The sequence below is a fragment of the Cydia fagiglandana genome, chromosome 18, assembly GCF_963556715.1.
Source record: "Cydia fagiglandana chromosome 18, ilCydFagi1.1, whole genome shotgun sequence".
In the NCBI taxonomy this organism is placed as follows: domain Eukaryota; kingdom Metazoa; phylum Arthropoda; class Insecta; order Lepidoptera; family Tortricidae; genus Cydia; species Cydia fagiglandana.
The window spans coordinates 5964895-5989877 of NC_085949.1; the positions used below are offsets into that span (position 1 = coordinate 5964895).

Below are 24983 nucleotides of genomic sequence, written 5' to 3' on the forward strand. Positions count from 1 at the left end.
AACAAAAGATATTTCAATTTTCTTTTTGCCGCCAAGAGATCTTGATGCACAATCTGAAGTAGATATAGACGAGAGTAGTTAATACCTCTTGTGTAGTAGGACTCTGTACGGGCAGCTCGTGTGCCGAAAGTGGTCGATCTGAGGCCGCCAACGAGTTCTTCTTGCGCGTAGCACCGGCCGGCGTGAGGTTGCCTCCGCTTGTCGCACTCCGGAAGAGGCGGGAACGCTTGTCTTCCTGCATTAAAAAACTAAGGTTAGAAGGAGCATTTTTACAATTGATATTTTTAACATGCTCTATGCTGCAAGTGGTTGCCATACGCGCCAATCAATGGTAGCGCATAGGTATTTAAAATGGTAGAAAATTGCTGATAAAAAATTATTTAATTTATGTAAGGTACTTTGACGTTCTACTAATCTGTACCGCGCTCTCATTGGGGGGTGAACTCGAAACCCGCCGAGCTTCGAATCTAAGATTATGATAGTTACAACTACGAGTAAGTATTACTAAGCTGTTCTACTAACCTGTGCCTTAGTCTCATTAGGAGGTGAGCTGGAAACTGAAGCGCCAGAGACAGGCGCATCAGCTGTTAGATCACCATCACTGTTTCCTTCGCTGCCTCTTTCATCGCCCACCGAGCTTCGAATCGCCTCCGTTTCTACACATAACATTTATGATCAGACCTTGACAACGCTCGCTTGGATTTTAGATACAGAACCATTTCATGGGGTAAATGTAGATTGAAACATCGTTGAAATCTGAAGAACACATTTTTGTTACACTTGTTAAATTAAAAAGTTTGCTAAATAAAAAGAAGCGGAAAATGTGTAGGTTTTATAAACAACTGAAGAAATCAAAACAAAACACATGCTCGTGCTAAATATTGTTGAACAGTTTGGAATAGAAACTGAGTAGTATGGATAGTCCGTTTGTAAACCAAACTGGTGAAAATAGAAGCAGAATGAGTGTAGTGAGGAGAATAGACAAAGACAAAAGCTTTCTAATAGGTAAACTAAACGAAAAATTAAGTAAATTTGATTTATTAATTTAAACTGTAAAATGTAACAAATCGCCCTTAGTCCCGTTTCGTTAAAAAATACTTTTATCTAGTCTAATTGTTACAATCCAATTGAGATTTTTTTACTCAACAAACCACGATGTGAGTGACATAAAAAAGCCTTGGCTCGGCAGTAGGTCAATAAATAGGCCCATAATTTTGTTAAATGCATGTCTTCATCTCTATAATTGTAAAAACCAGACTAATATTGTTCAAACTTTAAAGACAAAATCCAAATAGTTGACACCGATCTCATACTACCAAGAGTTTTTTTTAGTATGGGTAAGTGACCATAACTTGAAAAAAAATCTTTGTTTACCTGTGAGCTGCTACGACGGCGAGGCGCTCGCTGAGCTGAACTTACAGCGTGTAAGGATCAAGCGATAATGTGCCCTACATGTTCGCTTTTAAAGTCCAGTTTAGAGAGGCCACACACTAGCGACTTCCCAGCCTCGGCGTCACTCTATGGCTGCTGCTCGACGCAACTTCGCAGCGACGCCATTTTCCATAGCCCTGCCGGCCTAGCCAAGGTGACAATCGCTATCGTTTCGACAATGAAACGCTTTATGTCTTACTATCACTCTTCCATATTAGTGCGACAGTGACAGTTACGTTTCGATCGCTACGGACACAGACAAAACATCCTCTAGCTAGACTGAGCATAGTCGCGCTACCCCCGCTGCCACGCATACGGTAGTTTTACTCCATGTTCGAGTCGAAAGTGTCTTTGTGTGACGTCCGTGAACTCGTTCGTCGTTTGAACGGACCAATCACGGCACGGGACTTCGCTCACCTCGTCCCGCGCACCCCCGCATTTTTGGCAGCATCAGTTGCATGAAATAATTGCTCTAAACTACGTCTAGAGGATTCCTAGTCTATGGCTACGGAACGTAAGCGAGTGGCATGTTGCCTACCTGGCCTGACTAGGCGCCGACACTCAAAAGGCGCTAGTGTGAGGTGGCCCTTACCTGTGAGCGGGACGGTAGCCGACTAGCGAAGCGCTCGTTAACTATTTTGTGGCCGACATGTTTTGTAATGATAGTGTCAACCATAAGGATCAAGCGATAATGCACCGTACGCGTAGGCGTTAGGGTCCAGTTTACCTGTGAGCGGGACGGTAGCGAAGTAGCGAAGCGCTCGCTAAACTATTTTGTGGCCGACATGTTTTGTAAGGATAGTGTCAACCATAAGGATCAAGCGATAATGCACCGTACGCGCAGGCGTTAGGGTCCAGTTTACCTGTGAGCGGGACGGTAACGGCGAGGCGCTCGCAGAGCTGCGTGGAGGCGAGGCTCGCGTGCCGGCTCACTGCGCATGCCAGACGTGCGTGTGAGATGGACGTATGAAATGATAGTTTGGTTGACTGGTAGAGAATGCCTTAAGGCATTAAGTCCGCCTTTAGTACCTCCATGTAATGTGCAATAAAGATTAAAATAATAAATAAATAAATAATAGTTGAGAAACATTTTGTTTTCCGACCTATTTATCTGTACTCGAGTCTACCCTTTTTATATTTTTTTGTATAACAAATTGATTCCAAAAGTCTTGCTCCTTGGCCTTTTTTTCTCCAACTCTCAGCCGTAATTCCCAAAATCAGTACCAATACGCGAGCGACGCTACTCTCGACCAATACACGATGCTAACGTAGAATGAAATTAACCCCAAATACATTTAATATATACTTTTGCCGATTGGCCGATATTATTTGCTAGTTACTAATACTAAGTCACTAATCGTAATCAGCATAGAAGTTTAAACAAAGTTAAGTTCTTATTCATTTGTTTATACTGTGTAGATACCTAACTATATGTCAAACTAAACAAAATTAGTTTCGTGAACAATTACAGCAATTTAGTTAGATTAAACTGGGATTAAATTAAATATTAGATATTTAACTGTTTGATCTTTTATTAAATAAGTATAAACGAAAGATTATGCGTTTGTGTTGCTTAATTTATTTAGTTATCAACCAATGTGCGACCATATGTAACGTAAATTTGTCTTTTTTTTTGTTTATAGATGAATGTGAAACAGTTATGATGACATTAACCGTGCTCGTATCATGTATGTTAGTCCATCTCACGCTCACATGCTAAAACACTATGCACACAGCGTTACAAACAAAACAATATATAATATTCAACATATATGTAAATGTATGTATATTCTGTATGATTGCTCTATGACTATTGCAATGCAAATCATAATCAATGTAAGCTTCAAACTGCACTGCCATAAGTGCCATAAATGCTCAGGCTAAATAATTTATAATTACGACTTTAAAAATTAATGATCCCTTTTACTTGGCTCCTGGGCTAATAATATTTTCGGAACAAAAGCGTCACACAAATTGCTACGTTCAAACAAAACAAAAACAAGGTTTGCCCATTTCGTCCCTTCAATGCACAGCTTAAATTAGACACTTTTTAATGTTGTAACGAATGTTTTAAACTAATTTAGCATCTTATGCATTACGAGTATGATTTAGAAGTATTAAAATCTGGCAAGTCGGTACAAACATGCGTTGTATTTTTTCTGATCATACTTTATGTCTATTAATTAATCTTCTATTAAAGGCAAACTATAAAGCCTTACACGATACAGTAATCAAAACAATATTTTTAGGCACAGCAATGAGGCCAATGAGGGTTTCTGCGATCGAGATTTTCACTAGATGGCAGCACTGTGACGAGAGGTCTTTTTGACGGCTGCTGTCAAAATCCACCAATAAAAAAACATGGTTAAACATGATTGGTGGATTATGTTATGACAGCCAGACCTCTCGCCACGGTGCTGTCATCTATGTCATCTAGTGAAAAACTCGATCGCGGAAAGCCTCATTTTATACAATTTTATATCAGTTCTATTATTAGACCAGGAGCCATAACAAAACAAAATCAAACTTCAAACAACAACCAGCCAAATACCATTGGAATGCCTGTGGTGCTCCTGGTTGGCCAAGCTCCTTGAGCTGCTGAAGAAGGGCCGCAGCGAGGGCTTGGGCGTGGAGCCGATGCTGATGGTGTCCATTTGGTCGGGGCCCGAGTCCTCGCCCTCCCCGCATGATAGCGACTCTAATTCCTGTTGGATAACATGTTGTTTACCTAATAATTACGCATGAGACCCGCTAAAATGGGAACCGATCTGTATACTAATTAATTGTATTGAAAAACTAACTTTAATTTTTATTGCACAAGTAGTTCTAGTGCTTGGTTTAGCTAGCAAGACACTAGCAAGCCTAACTTAAAGGAGACGACGTGTAAATGTGTCTGAATATTTATCTTCCATAGGTTGTACGACTCATTTCAAACAGCTGAAGTTAGGACACTCTTACTAGACTAGAGTCAAAGGAATTAGAACCTAACGTACAGTAGTTACATTTCATATTTAAGTCTGTTTGCGACAATTAGGGTTCATTTAGACGATGCGAGAACTCGCGTGCGAGTTTCATTACATTGCGGGTTTTGATCGGTTGGTTGAATTGGACGTAACCAACAGTCCGCAATGTAACTAAAATCGCATGCGATTTCGCGCGCCGTCTAGATCAGCCCTTATTGACACTAAAAAGCTTCTCTACTCCAAATCATTTGTTGCAAATTGAATAACGTATCATCATCATCATCTCAGCCATAAGACGTCCACTGCTGAACATAGGCCTCCCCCTTACAACGCCTCGAATAACGTAACTTACCTGGAAAAGTTCATCTATGTCCCTCTGCGCATGGTGCGTATCTCTCGCCGCGCCGCGTTCGCCCAATTCATCCGGCACTCTGAACCGCCGCAACAGCGCGGCGAACTTCTGCTTCAGGTTGCGTTGCTGTAACACGTAAGGGACGTTGGTTGCAACACGTAACGTACAACTGGTGTAACATGCGTGCGTAAAGAGGAGGTATACAGGGTGTGTTAGGAAACGGTTTTCATTTCATGTCATCAATCAATTATTTTACTTCTTTCATTTTAGACAGAATAAGACGCATGGAAAAACCATTTACATTGTTCAAAATAACAGAGGTAAAGAGAATGATCAATTAAATATTGTTTTGCAGTATGCTAGTGAAAACTACAGAGAATCATTTCGTAGAGCCCATAGTCGTACTATTTAGTGAATTGTGTTAAATATTATCTGATAATGAATGCATAATACATATAATAATCTGTGATGTGTAATGTGTAACTTGGAAATCTTGAAATCTGTACGTTACATAAGTGAGATGCGTTCGTGTTTTATTTATTTCCTTAATTTATGTTTACTAATTTTAATTTAAGATAAATATCATACTGTCGTTTAAGATTTCGAGGAAGTAACATTAAAATATAATAAAAATAATATTTATCAATTTTTTACGATCACATTTACAATTAAGTAGAATAGGCACATAGGGGTTGTGCACAAATCACGCGAGGTGTTTTTGGCTACTTTTTGACCCCCCCTCCCCCTTGGTGATATTTGGTTAGGTTTTTGGATACCCCCCTCCCCCCACACAACCTCGTGTATTTTTTGGATTTTTTTTTCATTCGACCTAATTTTAAGATAAATAGTATTGTATACAGAAAATCTTGTTTATTTTTCTATTTTCGTTAAATAGACTGGCTATTTTGAAGGGCAGGGTGAAGAAACCGAAAAAAACCGATCGAGAAAAAAATATCTACTCATGTGGTAGGTTTTTTCTAAGTTTCGTTCACAGTAGAAAAATACACGTAAGGTTTCCTTATACCCCCCTCCCCCAACGTGATCTATCGTGATTTTTTCGTGACCCCCCCTCCCCCCATAGAAACTCGCGTGATTTCTGCACAAGCCCATAGGGGTGTGGGATACAATCCAGTCTTCATGCGAAGAACATTTGAAAACAACACATCGGAAAAACACACACACGCACAAAAGATTCCTTTCCAAAACCTTAATTTTACACTTCCCAGTTTTGTTTTCTAATTCCCAAAAAAATAATTATATTTAATTTTAATATTCACAAAATATCTTTCAAACCGCATACAGTGTTATGTGAAAATCAGATTTTATAGATAATATGATATGTATTATAAAAAATATGTATTTTACAAACAAGCGACGCTTTTAAAAAAAATTTTACCTCCATGATGCGTTTGCAACAACTGATGAGTATTTTTAATTTTTAACCAAACCTTTATTATCTAATCTAAGAGATAAGCTACCAAGTGTGAAAACATTACGGTGACGCTATAATGCCTTGACTTTCAAATTCCGATAAGAAAGATCTACATAAGATAAGTTTATATAGACGCGGAAGGATATCCTAATTATTATCTTATAGTGCCTATTCGGTTATTCAAAGAGTGTAACTTAAATTAAATTTCTACTAGACCACTACGAAATTCACTAACAAAAGTCAAAACTATATAATACAATTAATATAAATAATCTTCTTTATAGGGTGACTGCTACAGTAATTCACCCCTTCATAGTAATTGGCCACTCCTAATACATCAGAAAGAAACAAGGCAATAGAAAGTCATTGTTAAGAGTGGCCGATTCCTATAGAGTAGCCAATTAATAACAGTCACACTATAAATAGAAATAATGCCAAATTCCTAAATTAAAATAATGTAAAACTTATGTTCATGCACAACAAACTTCATGTAAAGCTAGTAAAAGTAAATAAATTGCAAACTTAGTAAAGGCAAAGGCACATGCTACTAAATTAAATATCAAAGCGATACAATAACTCTTAATTAATCTCGTAATCAATTTCAATATTATCAATATAGAACCGAGCTTTAAATGCGTAACTCACTAAAGTAAGGACGCTAAGTACGAAGAATTTCGTATATTGACCTGCCATTTTCTATCTCTATAGCACGCATTGCTTTCCCGCTCGCACAGTGGTATTGACCGCCGGCATCATGGGCTGGACAGCAATACAATTACGCGCGATTGTGATGCGATTAAGATAGGGTACAAAATTCTTCATGCTGCGCATCCTTACGTTAGTATACATTTTCAAAGAGTTATTGACCACTTCGATATTGATACTTTTGAATAATCTACGTGCAATATTGAAACAAAGCAAAGTTATCTCTATTGATATAGCAGCAAGGCTCAATCTCGCGCTCACCGCGAGCTTGCCGCGGCTGCCCTTGCGCTTGGCGGCCGCGTTCTCCAGCTCACTGTCGCTGTCTCTGTCCGCCTTGGAGCGCATATAGCTCTGTCTCTCTCGCTCGCGCTCCATGAAGCTCAAGTCTCGTGAGCGCGACAGCTGCGTGCAAGCAACGGCTATGTTACGGCTAAGCTAAGCGATAAAATGCTTTAAAGTTATACACATTGCGTTCAATTTCGATTAAAATTTATATACAGCATTGTTATAGTAGGCACTGAATTTAGCGGAATAAATAAGAATAAAAAAATTTTTAGGCAATAATCATGCGTTAAAAATATCTTAGTATAACCTTAATAAAATATTAAAATATCTCTTCATCTACCGGTAATATTATATTAAAAAATATCCTCTTATCTTTATTAAAAATAGAAAAATGCTAAGAGAACTTTAATTTACTTACTTGTTAATCATAATTATAAATATCATGCAGTTGCAATTATTTTTAAAATCGCTAGTTAATTCCTAGCTATTACCGTAATACCAAAATTTTATATCGATATGTATAATCTCACCTTGATAAATTTCATCCTTAAAAATCTAACTCACATATTTTCAAAATCCTACAGTACACATCACATATGTACCTACATTTAAAAAAATGCGTAGATAAACTGATTTAACCGAAACACAAAAATCCTCACTCACAAATAGGACTAGGACTAGAAACCTTTATCTTAGACTTTAAAACCATGCAGCTTGTGTGATAAACAAGCTTGCATCTTGAACGTAATCAATTGTCTGTATTAAATCCATCTGATTCATGTGTGCGTGTGGCCTTTAGTTGATTGTTGCACATTATAAGCGCGCACGCACTTATTTGAATTGAAAAACCGGCCAAGTGCGAGTCGGACTCGCGCACGGAGGGTTCCGTACCATTACGCAAAAAACTGCAAAAACTCATGTTTGTCGTATGGGAGCTTAGAGGATATAACCAACGGAGACGCCATGTCTATAATTTTCGGTACAAAGTAGTCTGCCGTTTTTTGCAGGGGAGGAGCACATCAAATGTATACGTAACGTCAACATAGCCATGTCAGATAAACGTCAGTCCATACATGTGTTTGACAGGTGGTTGACCATTGGCCGCCTTTTTTCGACAGAGGGGAACGCCTGTTAATGACCACTCCGTTTGGTTATATTCTCTAAGTATGGGAGCCCCACTTAAATATTCATTTTATTCTGGTTTTAGTATTTGTTATAGCAGCAACAGAAATACATCATTTGCGACAATTTCAACTGTCTAGCTATCACGGTTCATGAGTTACAGCCTGGTGACAGACAGATGGACGGACAGACGGACAGCGGAGTCTTAGTAATAGAGTCCCGTTTTTACCCTTTGGGTACGGAGCCCTAAAAACGGTTACGCGCATGAGCACATACATTTATACACGCAACTACGATAACGTGAACTGTAAACCTAAATTCTTCAAGATATAAATTAGTATTCATCGGAAGTAGCAATGAATAATTTGCATGATAAATAATTTGATTTTTATTTGCAATTTAAAGTTAGTTAAACTGTATACGGTACGTTTCCCTAGGAGGGTGCGCGGGACTAGTCAACTCCTGAGCTAGAATTAGATACCTTAGTATGGATTAGCATAACCTTAAAGTCGGTCGTTCGCTAAATTTTATCGTAAGAGAAGTTAGTTCTCCACTGAGTGATGTTGATGTCCGTCAATTGTGGTGGTTGCAACTGATCCTTATTAAAACCTCGTACGTTGATACGTTCCCTTGTGATCTCGATACTCCCCCAAAGGTGCCCTTTCACTGGTTAGACACCTAGAATTACTTTAGTGTAGACTAGAATCACCAAAATAAAAGGTTCAGGTCATGTCATACCAGAAGGTTAAGGAGTTGGCAGAGAACCGGACGAGTTGGAGATTGCTCCACCGACAAGAGCACAGCTTAAATATAAAGAAGAGAAGAAGAAGAAGAGAATAGAATTACCTTAGTGTAGGATAGGTCTGCCTTGTTGAACGTGAGCTGCCGGTGCGTCCTGCGCCGCGCCGGCGCGCCGTACGTCATTTCGTCTGCTTCCTCCACGGAGCTAAACTCGCCCTCTTCCTCTTCGTCTGAGTAGCCACGTTCTGGAATAGTACATTGAATGGTTAATGTGCGATACAAATAGTCTTCATACGAGTTGCGTTCGAGCTTCGAGCTGAGAAACGGAAGGAGGCATGGAGCGGTCGCACTGTGCAGTCACTGACTATTCAAAAGATATGAGTAAACGTAGGCTTCCGTTCGGTATTCCTTAGAAAGTGCTTTTGGTCTAGGCGTTGTGCCATTTCGATCTCGTAGCCACGAACTCCTCCCAGCGCCCAAGTGGAAACTATTTACGTTTAATAGGTAACATGGATATACAGGCTTATCTCATCTTTTCTTTGTGAAGGATGGCTTTTGTAGATCTTCAAGTGGAAAGCATATTTTGTTAGCTAAAAAACATGCCAGAAATGAGCATGTTGTTGTTGTTCTCAGTGTCGTGGTCGACGGGCGTGGACGCCAGCCCGGTGATGACAGCCGGGCGACAGGCTGGCCTGCAGCGGCGCCTCTACAGCCGACTCCGATTACACGATACTTGCCAGTGATGAGCATGTTGTTATTGTTCTTCGTGTCGTGGTCGACGGGCGTGGACGCCAGCCCGGTGATGGAGTCGGACGACATGCTGGCCTGCAGCGGCGCCTCTACAGCCAACTCCGATTACACGATACTTGCCAGTGATGAGCATGTTGTTATTGTTCTTAGTGTTGTGGTCGACGGGCGTGGACGCCAGCCCGGAGATGGACAACCGGGCGACAGGCTGGCCTGCAGCGGCGCCTCTACACCCGACTCCGGTTACATGATACTTGCCAGTGATGAGCATGTTGTTATTGTTCTTAGTGTCGTGGTCGACAGGCGTGGACGCCAGCCCGGTGATGGATAGTCTGGCGACAGGCTGGCCTGCAGCCGCGCCACCTTTGCAGCCAACTCCGGTCAGTTCTAGTTCCATGTCCATGGAGCGCTGCAGCACCTGGAACGCAGAAAAAGCTTAATCAATAATCGCGGCGAAAATAATTGTTTAATCTTACCATGGATAGAAATCTTCAGTTGAAAATGTTAAAAACGGGTGATACTGTCTGAATAAGAGCCTCGCCAACACGGCGTAACTTTAATAAAATGTGAAACGCTGCTACATGTTCAGAATCTTTGGATGTTTCATGGTTGTCTCAACAGAGACGTAAAGCTTACAATAAGCATTTCGTTACGCCTACATATTATCGAAATAAACTACTCACTTGCTTTTGATAGCTCTAGTTACCAACAGTCAACTTTGATGATGCATATGAAAGCATCTAAATACATGTAATCTTAGATATAGCTTTAATATATTATATTTAAGCTGTTTATTTCATAAAACGATTTAAGAAAGATTACAAACAAAATTCTTAATCAATTCTTATTTAGATATTTAATAAACATTCCTTGAATACGAGGACGAATTTGGTGACAGACTCAACCATGATGAATTATGAGCCATCTGACTTTACGTAAAAGACGAGTATGACTCACTGCTGAGTATATAGAACAGTCAACAACCGACCCTGGCCATGTACTCGAGGCTTGAATAAAGGAAACACAAATTGCATCTGTTAAAAGCAAATGAAACGCTTTGCTAATTGCCTCCAATAACACATATTAGGCCGGGTTTGGACCGACCGGATAGGTAGCAGCGAATGTTCGGACTAATGCTAGTTCGTTTTTAAGGTACACATGTTTTATATTGTATTGTACATTCCACGTAATTACTTTTGACATAACATACATAAATAACATGTAATGTGATTCCGGTATTTATTTCTGTAATACTAAGGTGGTTCACATATTTAACCAGTCGTACCTTCCACTGAGCTTATCATGATACAAAATGCATACACGATGAAAGTATAAAATTGTAGATAGCTCTTTTGAGTAAGTTTTGATATGGCGGTAAGTAATGTACAGTTTATCATCATTGTTCTTAAGAGCCTAGCTCTTGTCGGTGGAGTATTCGCCATTCCGTTCTCTTCTCTGCTACTGTTTTGAGTTCCTGATACGTCACTACATTAATTTTCTCTTTGGCCTGGTCAATATATGCACGTCTCGGTCTTCCTCTGCCTCTCTGTTCTTCTATTATTCTGCCTTCAATTATAGACTTTATGTAATTATCGTGACGTATCAGGTGCCCCAACATGTTTCCCCTTCTGTTTTCAATTGTTTTTAGCAGAGATCTCTTCTCACCTACCAAATGTAATACTTCCGTATTTGTTTTCCTCTCTTTCCAGCTTATTCCTTCCATTCTTCTCCATGTCCACATTTCAAAAGCGCTCAATCTTTCTCTATCACGCTGGGTTAATGTCCACGTCTCGCTTGCATATAACGCTATACTCCAGACGTAGGTCTTGATAAATCGCTTTCTGATGTTTCGGGATATCTTTGCTTTAAGCAGGTGTTTCTTGGCGTTGAAAGCTTTTTTAGCCATGGCTATGCGTGTGGTGATATCCGAAGTGCATCTGGAGTCGCATGTTATAATGCTTCCTAAGTATTTAAAACTTTTTACTTGCTCAATTACTGTATTTCTGATTTGAATAGGGTCTATTTTGTTATTGTGCTTAGATGTTATTAATGTTTTTGTTTTATTGATGTTGATCTTAAGTCCAAATTCTGTAAATATGTGGTCCATTTCCGTTACAAGCTGTTCTATAGAATTTTCTGCTATTGCTGCTATGTCATCTGCAAACCTAACGAAATAAAACTTTTCTCCGTTAATTTTGACACCCCCCTTTCCTATTTCAACAATTTTTCTTATGGCGGTTTCGATGAATATATTAAAAATTAATGGCGAGAGTGGACAACCCTGACGCACTCCCTGTCTTACTTTCGCCTTTCCTTTTTCTTGTCCTATTTCTACTATAGTTTCCTGTTCCTTATATAATGCATGTATAATTCGTCTGTCTCTATAATCTATGCCTATTGTTTTCATAATGTTCATCATCCGTATCCAGTCTATCTTGTCGAACGCTTTCTCTAAATCTATAAATGCTATGTGGGTCTTAAGTCCTACGTCCAATCTTCTATCAATAATTAACCTAAGAGCGAGAATAGCTTCCCTAGTTCCTTTATGTTGTCTGAAACCGTATTGGTCCGGCCCTAAATAGCTTTCAGCTATCGGTCTTATTCTACTTTGTATTATTTTTAAAAGTATTTTAGAGGCCTGCGATATAAGACTTAATGTTCTATGCTCTTCGCATTTAAGTGTGTTTAATTTCTTAGGTAATGTGATGGTTTTACTTATTTTAAAATCACTTGGAACTTCGCCTGTTGTGTACATATCCTTAACTATAGTAAATATTTCATATTTCATGGCATCACACTCTAATTTATTTATAAGTTCAATGTAAATTTGATCGTCTCCTGCAGCTTTTCCGTTCTGAATACTGTTTACCGCTCTATCAAATTCTTCTCTAATAATTTCTGGACCTAAACTATCGTCTTCTACTTCCAATACGGTTTGTAAATCATTATCTGTTAAACCAGTGCCTTCATACAATTTTTCAATGTATCTTATCCATCTTTGTAAAATATCTTCATTGTTTATTAAAATTTTACCGTTTTCATCTTTTATAGTAGAACTTTTTGTCTTGTGGTGTTTTCCTATGTCTCTAACTACCTTATAGGCTATGTCTATTTTTCCTCTTTTCATACATCGTTCTATCACATGCTTTTTCAATGTCTGCTGCCTTTGCTTCTCTGCACTTTAAAGTTATTTTATTTGTAAGATTTTTATATTGTTGTATGCTTTCTTCATCTGTTCTATTCCTTAGTTTCTGTCTTTTAATCATCAGATCCATAATTTCTGTAGTCAACCAATGTACAGTTGTAGTGCATAATTATTTTCCATCGTATTTTCACGGAGACGTACGAACGTGTCTTGCTAATTCAGTCAGTCTGGGTACAAAAAGTGCTGAAGTTGAATGAATTAACATGACAAATACGAACATTTCCGAGAAAGTACGATTGAATACAATTATGCACTACATCTGTAATATGCATTACTATTACTGATTCTACTTAAAAGAGTTATGAGAATATTTCGTCTATAATTTAAACTTAGGTCGGTAAAAGCGGTCGGTGCATACCCACATAATTAAGGCAGACCTTTATGTATGAATAATTATTTTTAATTTAGGCTAATTTAATTCTCCGAATGAATAATTATATGCATGTAACGTAACATACACATATTTACTTTTTATATTATCCCGACACGGTTCCGAATAAATGTATAATAAACACCTAATTAAAATATTCGTAAACTAGCGGTGCATGATTTTAATAATCATTAATCAAATCAAGAAAATATTAAATCAAGAACAAAAGAAAACTTCTTTCAAGGCTAACTTTTTATAAAGTATGTTTATAACTTTATATGTATTTCCAAGTCACATGTAAATTTATTGAGACTCATAAGATAAACATTAAATCTTTAAATCCAAGTCAACACGACTCCGGGATCAAGGTAGCTTCATAAATACAACACAAGGACATTAATATTTACGAGATTGAAAAACGGACGGGTTTATATTTACCAAGCACGGGTGAGACGAGTGTGCCATCAGGCAACAGATTATAACACAACACAAAAAAAACTGAGAAATAATTAAATACGGTTTTTTAGAAATCATTTTTTGATAAACTGAATATTTTAGGAAATAATCGCCTCCAAAGAAACAAAATGTACGTACGTGATGATTTTTTTTTCCGTGGCAACCCTATGGTGTGGGATGTTGTTGGAAAGGTCTTTCAAAATGAATAGGGGCTTTAGAAGAACATTTTAGATCAAGTGAATATTTTCGGAAATAATGGCTTTGAAAGAAACAAAATGTGTGTGACAATTTTTTTATTGTTTCAACCTCATAGTGTGGGGTGTCGATGGATAGGCCTTTCAAAATAAATAAATAAATATTATGTAGGTATTTCATACGAGTTGGTCTTGAAATTCGACATAGCTATAGTTATATGTATTAACTTATAAACAATGCTATAGGTAAAGATAAAATTTACATACCTGATCCATCCTAATAACTCCCTCAGCGAGCGTCTTGTATCCTAAAATGGTGCGGTTCTTGTATTTCTTGCGTCTCTGTAGCATAATCTGCAACCTGCAACGACAAAAATGTAGTTCTTAGCATACAATAAAGGCTTTTACCTGCTTTTACCTTTCATCGAAGGTCCATTTAAAGGGAAAAGACCATTTTAATTAATTTTATTATCAATACCCATATTATGAGTCACTGACAGTGTCAAAAGTGACATATATGTATATATACGCTAACGTTTATGTAATTTACTTTCTATACATCTCGCTCGCACTAATATGCGAGTACGTGATGCATAGAAAGAATTCTTACTTAAGCTTCTCTTTCACCTTACTTTTAACGATTTAAAGGTATTATGTCTATAATATATTACGTGTGTAAATAGATAAAGCTTATAAATGCGCGGTCGATTAGGCCTGAGTGGCTCCTGTGCGTCCATTAAATACTCGTTTTATTGGTGATTTATCACCCACCAACGTATCATTAGCGATAAGTGTGAGAGTAGCTGAGAGCTTGCACAGGAACACACTTGATCATTGGTAGACCTTATTGTCTTTGCAATAAGGGTTACGAATGTTACGATATGTCAATAGTTTGTTGATGGTACAGTCGCCATATATATCGGAGCGGCTGAGGTGCTCACAAATATCTAAACAGGCCTTTATTGTCAAGGCGTTAGGGTGCGTGTTTAGTTATTTTTGAGCACCTCGTCCGCTCCGATATATCTGAGGGCGACTGTACCGATGAGATAAACAGAAACGACGATCATTTGCAAGCGATTTTAAACTCTATATCAAAGATATTAGAGTTTTATTGGTAATACATACTAATTTTGCATTGACAGTGAAAAATGGAGAGTTTGGCACGAGTTGACGTACCCAAGTTTATACAGGCGTAACCGGCCATATTTTTTAACTTTTATTTATTTTTTAAGTTCTCGTAAAATGTTTAAGTTCGACCTGACAGCTGACAGTGCTAGTGACACCTGTTTTATCCAGTTAAAATAAAAATTAAGATTTAGAGGGTAGATATCAAAAATGTCACTAGGCCGGATAATAAATACAAAATTATATCAAAGATTTCTTGGTAGGACGAACAAACGATTATTGCCATCCTATTTTATTTTTAAGTTCTAGTCTCGTAAAACAAAGTTAAGGCAGAAAGTCAAAATGAGTTCGGGCAAGGAATCCGATTTCTGTGCCACTTTGTACCTTGTAATAGTGATAATAATATCCCTAGAGGCTTTCATATTGACCCAGTTATGACATTGACATTTTCGCTCACGTCTACGTAACATACTTCTGTGGATCTCGCTCGTACTCGCACAGTGTAAGCGAGATATACCTACAGGTAGAAATAAATTTATGTAGTTGTGAGCAAATATGTCACTGTCAAAACTGGTGGTAACTGTACCTGACATCAAATTCGTTGAGTCAAGATATCAGATGTTTCTCTCTAAAACAGGGGTCGGAAACCAGTATTTGCTCCATACAAAAATACCGGTATTATTACGTTCTTTTTTGTTCTTTGGTTTATTATTTAATTTTTAATGGGACAACCTAATAATACAAAGTTGTTACCTAAATACGTGATTCAGTCCTATGTAAACAGCATAAAATAATGCAAAATATTGGGTTATTTCTGTTTTTAAAAAATACCGGTTCCGAGCCCTGCTCGAAAATACTTTTATACTAGTACTCATAGTTGATTAGAAGATAACTGCTTTTTATGTGGGTGTAAACTTTTTACGATCAACAACTGAGAATCTCTCTCTAAAATGTCTCCGTCACTCACCGTCGAAATTCCATAAACACGACAAACGCGACGTGATATAAATCGTAGATAATTAATTTTATTACCCTTTTTATTGGATTCCATTAATTTACTGAAATCAAACGATGTGTAATAAATATTAGAAGTAGTAAAGCTAGGACCATCAAAAGGAAAGTGAAGCAGAGAGGATAAATCAATCGATAACTCCTTGGAGATAGAATTAATTAAGTACCAGTAATGTTACCGGGTGGCAAGACTCGCCCGAGTGTGACTGCAGAGGCTACCGCGAAAACCGAAATTCGCAAATTGCGGGGATCTTTCTCTTTTACTCCAATGAAGGCGTAATTAAAGTGACAGAGAAAAATGCCCGCAATTTGCGAACTTCTATTTTCGCGGTTATAGCCCAGAGCTCCAAAGCAGACTATCCACCGCATAACAGTCGACTGCCCTAAGAGAAAGTTTATTGGCAACCATGAAGACTTGCTGGCTCCTAGTGAAGACGCAGCCCTATGGGCCAAGACATTGGATATACTTGTTTAATTCTTTATTACTTTCTAATACCTTAAACGACTCGAATCGAATTAACTAAATAAAACCGAGTTAAGGCTCAAATTAGTTAGCAAATTCCCCTTACTGACCCATTTCTATTGCTGCGAATCGTGGAATTCGGGTTTACAAATACACAACTCTCTATTTGAAGCCAGCTTTAAAACATTTTAGTGGCTTTAAACTTTTACGCTATCGATTTTACGACGTTTTCCTATTATGTGGGTTGCGTTTATGCGCTTTGAACATTCTTCGAATGCTCCAGGAATTTGTTTCTCAGTTCAAAGGAGAAATATAAAGGCGAGGTGACAGTGACATCCAATATCCTCGGCACCGGATTTCTGTCTTCCTTCGTATCTTAGCGTAAATGCCTGTTTAGTTAGACACATACAATTTAAGTTCGCCTTTGTACACATTTACTGTGTTTTCTCTGTGTTACGTACTCGTACTTATTTGTGCAATGAAGTGTTTTACTAGGTGTAGCCTACACACCTGTACCTACACCGTGTAGGTACTACTAAAACTTAACTACACCAAAATTTCATTAATTTACCAATTTGATATCAGCACGTCGAGTTCGTAACGAGATGTTACAATGATATTGACGTCTTTGTATAACATTTTATTTCTAGTTAAGTTTCTAACATAGCTACACGTGCTACGCCGTAGCGCACTGCTGATTTTTTGTAAGTAGTGAAATTTGTAGCACCGTAGAGTCAACGAACAACGGAGCTACAAAAGATAAGTAAAAAAAGTTAATAGTCCTATTTTTTAAAGTAGATAAAGCTTAAAAATAATAAAAGATTAAGACATAAAAAAATAAATCTCTATATCTTATAAATATAATAATATTTGTAATAAAACAAAAAGCTAGGTCTGAAACAGGCCACGGCCAACGCAGCAGCGATAAACGTGGCGGATAGCACCCCTCTATTAGTTTTATTACGCCATTAAAATTGACCTCGGCTTTGAAATTTCAATTCGTATAAAACCCACGTTTCAACGATCGGCAATAAAATTAGAATGAGCTGTAAACACTGACATGTAAACAAAATTGGTGTCTGATGAAGAAAAAAGTGGATTAATGTCTCAATTGTGAACAACACCGGTAGTAATTTTGTGGTTTCAAAGAATTAGCAGGAAAAGTCAGTAAAAAGATGATAACCGTGAAGTAGATTTATTACATTTATTTTGTATGTAGCATACTATAATCATATAGTCAACTGTAAAAATATGTGTGTACAAATCATCTCAAAAATATGTCCCATAACTCTTATGTCAGTGAATTAAGAACTATGGGACATATTTTTGAGTAAGTTGTCTACACCCATATTTTTACGGTTGACTGTACTTTTTTTCTTCTGATTTTGTTTTAGACGTTTACTCGTACCTATCAGTCCTTATATATTCCTGATTTTTATATGAAAATAGCTACATTTGAAAATTTCTAAACTACAGCTTACCTATTGCCATCTCGCTTAACAAAATGCGGGTACTGCAATGAGAAGCACAGGTCGAGCTCAACGTCCATGGGCGGCACGGCGATGTCATTCGAGCGCAGCGTACGCTTGCTGCTGTGCATGCGCGCCGCCAGGATGACCGCGCCCGCGCCCGCTCCGCCCGCCGCCCCGCCGCCCGCCTCGCCAAGGGCACCGCACACGCGTAGACGGGTGACGCGTAGTGTGCACAGCCTGGAACAAATGGGAACGTTATAAATGCGAATATGAATTTGTAACGCCTTCACGGTTTGACTCATCATTATCATCATCATCATCTCAGCCATAAGACGTCCACTGCTGAACATAGGCCTCCCCCTTTTTTGGGGAGTGAATGCCATAATCGCCACGCTTGGCAGGCGGGTTGGCGATCGCAGTCGAGTACACCGAATTTGAGGGACGCTGCTGCCCGTCCACCGGTGGTCTTGGACGTGGTTTAAGGACATACCCGGGTCCTGGACGTAGTTTAAGGACATACCGGGAACATACACGGTTTGACTACTACAGAGTAATATTTATTACATGTACTTCACGTTTTCAGAAGGTTGAAAAGACATAATAGGTCAATCTATTGATTAAGTAGGGATTTTATTATATTTGACATCCTATCCTTTCAAAAATTGAGGTATGTCAGCGATTTCAGAATTTCTATTAATGCAATACTTAATATTTGTAAAGTATTGGGAAACGTACAATGAAACCACCTGAGCTGATTATAGACTGATTTATTATTTTTGTTGCATGCCGATCAACCTACCCTACATTTCAATCTACCCACATATACTGACAACTCCCCTTTGAATGAAAACAAAAAAAAATTACAATTTATTTATTACCTAGGACATGCTTGACGTTACTTTAGGACATGGAAATTACATAGGTGTTTTATTTCTATTTTCGTTATTCATACATTCTCTTTCCTTTAGTTAAATGATTCCTTAATTAAATTGATTATATATATAGGTACATAGATGTATATTGTAACTTGTATATTAATATATATATATATATTTATATTTTACAAGATGAGATATAAACTTACACATACAAGTGTAGGTATCCATCTACATTTTAATTCATTCTAACATTCGCTACTTAAATATTATTATTATTTTATTATTAATACATTTTTATCACATTCAAATTTTAAGTAATCAGACTGCTTTCTAATTTAATTATAAGTAAAGTACATCACTAGAATTTTATGTTTATCATGCGAACACAATTTAATTGTTTACCTCTGAGTAGGTAATACTTAATCTAATTGCGACGAGGTTCAGGTACAGGGTAGGTCCACCGATCAGGAGGTCTCACCATCCTGCCAAAGCGAGTAACATAATAATTAGTATTATTTATTGGTTCTTGGTTTGGACTTGGACCCCGGGAGCTGATGGGAGGCTGCGGCGCACAGGGCGTAGTGATATTTATATCGTCATAATTAAAACATACTGCAGGTTGGTCTGAGCGCTGTGGTGAGTCATCGATCAGCTGTCGGCGGTTACGTCTTAGAATTCTACCAGACGTCATCTTTATAAGATATGACCGTGGTCCTACAGTACTATGCACAGTTCCGTTTTGCCATTCATTGTTTATTCCGATATACTTATGACTATATACTTATGCGATATACTTACGATCCTACCGGCTGCGCCATGTAAAGTATTGGGAAACGTACAATGAAACCACCTGAGCTGATTATAGACTGATTTATTATTTTTGTTGCATGCCGATCAACCTACCCTACATTTCAATCTACCCACATATACTGACAATATTAACGACAGTTATCGAAATATAATAGCAATTCCTATATTTTTTGTAACGTTTAAACCTATAGATAAGTAAAAGCTCACCAAGAAACATAAATAAACACATATTGTCCTTTAGGACTGAAGATAACACAAACTCACTGTGTATTATTCATCTGCTTCCGATATACTTATGACTAACAACAAACAACTCAAATGAATCAGCCTATACTCATCACCATCACAAAGAACTTTCCTATACGACAAAACGATTACCAAACTCCCAAGTAAAAGTTCCAAACATCATTGATATTACATGTTAGAAGTACCTACATACTAACTGTAATTTATTCCAATAAACAAAATAAAAGGGTCCGTAGTTTTATAAGTTTCGTCTCTTGGGTCGCTTCCGACTCACTGAATACCTAATCCTTGCTTCTGCTAATTAAAATTAGTAGGATAATGAGCCTGTAAAGAGCTAAAACCAGTTTTGGGCATATATATGGGGTAAGGATATAACATATAATGCGATAAACTTTTTCATATATACAAAAGGGCTCTTGTAATATTCGCAGGAGGATAATCTTTAATACGAGAAAGGTCGAAAATAGCCCATATTTTTAAGCTAATGCCTGAGGGAAAACCCTTTCTGTTGATTGCGTTGCGGGCATTCCAATTGCTGTTGACTTTTGGTTACCATGGCTTTATTGAAAACTGCCTATTAGGGCGTCGTAGCCCTAACGTTTAAATCTTTTTTAATCTCAATTTTTATTAATATGATATGATTGGTGTGTGGTGAATGAAAATTTAATTTAAAACAGATTATTCACCAGTTTGTTAACTATTGTTTTGAAATGGATAATGCACGATAACTGCTAGGAATAAAGTTATTTAGAATTACAATCGGAAAGATATCAGTCAGCAGTTTTGACGCTACGGTGGTCTGTTGGGTATGCCTTCGAATGTAGAGGGACGAAATCGCCATATTGAAATTGTTTCTGAATCATGAATTTACTAATTACTTTTATTTATGTACATAGTTAGCAAGTTCCATAGAATGACACTTTAAGTGCGTGTAAATACATGATGAAACCCGGACCCAGGTATGTCCTTAAACTGCGTCCAGGACCCGGGTATGTCCTTAAACCACGTCCAAGACCACCGGTGGACGGGCAGCAGCGTCCCTCAAATTCGGTGTACTCAACTGCGATCGCCAACCCGCCTGCCAAGCGTGGCGATTATGGCATTCACTCCCCAAAAAAGGGGGAGGCCTATGTTCAGCAGTGGACGTCTTATGGCTGAGATGATGATGATGATGACATGATGAAATCCAAAGATTCCATCTCGCTTACATATAAAATCTCAAATAGGTTTAATACTAGCTTATAATATCAAGTTACCCACGGGCTATAACCGAGACGCCCGTTTTTCATATTTCATATTTCTCCATCTTTCCCTTACATCGACCACCTTAAGAGCCAACAGGAGTGGTCATTTCTCCATACAAACGAACTCGACTGTTTCCTCCGTGGCGTGGGTTTTGACGCTAGAGCAATAATTTTTTCAACACAGCTTAATATTGTCAATATTTGTGTCGGACCGTTTAGCTTTTTTTAATATTTTTGTTTTTATTTTTGTTTTCTAGAGCCCTTCAAAAATGGCCAAAATGGCCTCATTGTGGCCTTATTTACCTAAAATATTTAAAACTCAGCTCCTTTTTCGTCTTAATCGAGCGACAGAGATGGAGAAAGACGCGGTAGTTTATGGAGCATGTTTTTCAGCAAACATATTAGCGAGCGACGGCTGCATATTACCGGGTAATACATCCGTCGTCACGTCCGCAATTTTCCGGGTTGCCAAACCGACATTAACATGGAATGAACACATTTACACTGACAAATTCTTGACAGTTCATTATTCAGCTCGGGCAAAAATTACTTCAGTCGCCATCAGATACATCTGAACTCTATTATTAAGATGTTAAAGTTCTTGTTCAGATATTATTGAGCACTTTGGCTGGTCCGATATATTTGATGGCGAATGTACGTCTGTCTGTCCGACTGTCGAGCTGTTCTCTGCTACATGCCGAAATTTTGTCAGCAGGTTCGATTAATATGAATATTTTTTTATCGATTCAATTATTGAAATATTTTCAAAATGGTGGAGTAATTAGTGTTTGTACCTATGGTTACATGGAAATGGACTGTTTCATACACAAAGCACTGATCCAGAGGCTAATGAAGCGGTATGGTAAAAAGGGGGATAACTCCTCTTTCTCACAGACTTCTTGCGCGGATTGTAGTTATATACGCTGCATAAAAATACCTCTTTTACAATTTTACGATCGGCTGACGACATAAATACCTAAGGATAAAAGGGGACAACTAATGACGGTCAAAGTTAAGGATCAAAGTTTGTTGAAACGTACAAATTTTTGCGGAACATAGGGTTGTCCTTGGGTTCCACGAGAGGTACCAAAACTTATCCACTGTCATGACTTGCACAAATATTTAAGGCATCTGCAGTGTTAATGTTCAAAATTTTGAATTTGACATTAATTAATAGCTCATCCGAGGTACTTATTCATCAATGGAGGGTCAGGACTTCAGTACGGATATGATGGTCATATTTGTCTACGTGACAGCGTGATAAAACGGTGTCCGTCTCTTTCTATCCCGCAGAGTTTAAAAGTGACAGTTGTTTTATCACGTAGATAAATGTGGATAAAGCGATCCATAATAGGCTTGCAGGAGGGATAGTTATGTGACACTAAATAGATGCCAAATAGTATGAAAAATAAACCCACTAAAAATAACTTAGGTACTTTTGCTTCTTCCTCTTATTCACCTCCACCAAAATACGTTTCGTATATAGGGAATAGGTAAATACGTAAATTGGTACAGAACCTAGCGATAAATATTGCACATCGGAATTTCGGCTTCGTAGAGTGTTGTCTCTTTCTCTCTCGTTGTCTCCAATATTCCCTTTCTAAAGACCGATGTGCAATATTTATCGCCGGGTACTGTAAGTTAGTGCACATAATGTGGGTACGATAAAAATAATAGGCTTATTTATAAAATTTTATCTCAGAACGACCGTCTGCATCAACTATAAAAAGTTTCGGGTGCGATTTATTTTCTACGGCCTAGCCCAATCTCGGGCCTCGGCCAACGTTAAAAATGGCGCATAAAGCAAATGGACCTCAACATCTGCGGGTTTCATTCTGGACCCATCTGCGACGTAACTTATGGGTTTACGCAAACGCCTGAGACCCGAGGCAAAGATTACATTTCACTTGATAGCAGATCAGATACGACACAAAAACAGTTACCTTCCGTCACAGAATAAATAATAGTCTTAGGTACAGAAGACTCACTCTCTAACAAAATGCGTCTGTCACGATCAGCACAGATATGGCCGCTAGGTGGCGACAGCGCCACGCGCGGCTTATGGCAAACCACAAAATTGGGGTCGAACGGATGTACTTTTAGCTACCTGTAGCAAAGCGACGAAATCGCGGAGTGAGCCACGCCTGCTTCCGTGTGGTGTTCTCGACTTAATGGCAATTGGCTTTGTCATCGCGCGTATTCATCTGGTAGTGAACCTCGTTGGGCACAAAATTGCTATCTTGGCTCTGAATTTGTTAAGCGTGAGTGCTGTCAAATGAAAATAACTAACAAAGTATTTAATTGCACGAGCGGGTCTACCGCAATATAATTTCATTGTTTTTACCTTAAATTTCGACGTTTCAGCTGAGTTGCATCAGCTGTGATCACGAAAAGACGTCTCAGCGAAATAAATATCGTTCGTGTAATTAAATATGTGTACAAAATGCGAGAGTTTAAAGTGTTATATAACTAACAAAGTAATGGTAAGATTAGAAATTAGAAAACAAATAAAGAGCACACAGAAACCTTCACTGGCTAGAAACAGTAGGAACCTTTGGAGACCCTTGTGCTTTGATATTAACTGACAAAATAATATTTCCACATCAAATGTTTAATATTCATAACATTTGCATATCTGGCCTAAAATTATTTGATCTATATTTAAGCCTTTTGGGCACCGTTTATCCTATGTAAAACAGTTTAAGTTTCAAGTTGGATTAGGGTCTAAATTGGTTGAGTGTTGCAAACATTTAGCCTTACGGTATTTGTGACTTTAGTTTCGTATTTAACATTTATTTATTCAACATAGTCCAATATAACATACGAAAAATACGCATGCTGAAATGGGGCCATTTCGTGGCACTTTAATCTTATTTTGTGTTTTCTTTTTAGGGTTCCGTACCCAAAGGGTAAAACGGGACCCTATTACTAAGACTTCGCTGTCCGTCCGGCCGTCCGTCCGTCCGTCCGTCTGTCACCAGGCTGTATCTCACGAACCGTGATAGCTAGACAGTTGAAATTTTCACAGATGATGTATTTCTGTTGCCGCTATAACAACAAATACTAAAAACAGAATAAAATAAAGATTTAAGTGGGGCTCCCATACAGCAAACGTGATTTTGACCAAAGTTAAGCAACGTCGGGCGTGGTCAGTACTTGGATGGGTGACCGTTTTATATGTATACTATCTAAGTACATGTAATTATGGTCATTATTGTTATTTAGGATACCTAAAAAAATCGTTACTAAATGTTTCTTTTTTACTTGATGAGTATAAAATATTTCCCGTTTATTCCCACCGGGCGTGAATATTCCCCGTCGCGTTACCGGAAACAGGCCATCACTAATCGGGAAATGGACTAGACATCCAATAACCTTGCGTCTGTTTCGCGTTGCTCTGATAGCAATTCTAACTGTAGTTTGACACGTAGATTAATATAAACTTGCTATTCATGTGCGAAAAACATTATATATTATTAATAATGTATTCAGATGCTAACAATAATGCAGCTCAGCGCGTTTTTTTACTGTTACAACATAACGATAAAGTAGATATAATTTTAAAAAAATTTACTTCAGACTTCCAGAGATATTATACCTAATACTTCCTAAGGGATAAGTTCGCCTTTGTACTTCTTACTAATTGTATATTATTTTTAATATGTTTATTTGTACAATAAAGAGTTTACTACTACTACTATTACTACTACATCCTATAAAATTGGGTAAGT

The 24983-nt window shown here is 37.9% G+C and overlaps 1 protein-coding gene across 1 annotated transcript in view; it reads right to left on the reverse strand.

Moving 5' to 3' along the window:
• Window positions 1-24983, reverse strand: part of LOC134673326 (phosphofurin acidic cluster sorting protein 1) — a 212934-nt gene that overhangs the window by 14547 nt on the left and 173404 nt on the right. The window contains exons 2-11 of the mRNA XM_063531296.1: window positions 18084-18311; window positions 14271-14364; window positions 10037-10196; window positions 9137-9276; window positions 7145-7285; window positions 4747-4872; window positions 3983-4136; window positions 2295-2363; window positions 523-656; window positions 86-235 (exon numbers count right to left, since the gene is read on the reverse strand). Coding sequence (XP_063387366.1) covers window positions 86-235; window positions 523-656; window positions 2295-2363; window positions 3983-4136; window positions 4747-4872; window positions 7145-7285; window positions 9137-9276; window positions 10037-10196; window positions 14271-14364; window positions 18084-18311 — 1396 coding nt within the window. The remainder of the gene's footprint in view (window positions 1-85; window positions 236-522; window positions 657-2294; window positions 2364-3982; window positions 4137-4746; window positions 4873-7144; window positions 7286-9136; window positions 9277-10036; window positions 10197-14270; window positions 14365-18083; window positions 18312-24983) is intronic.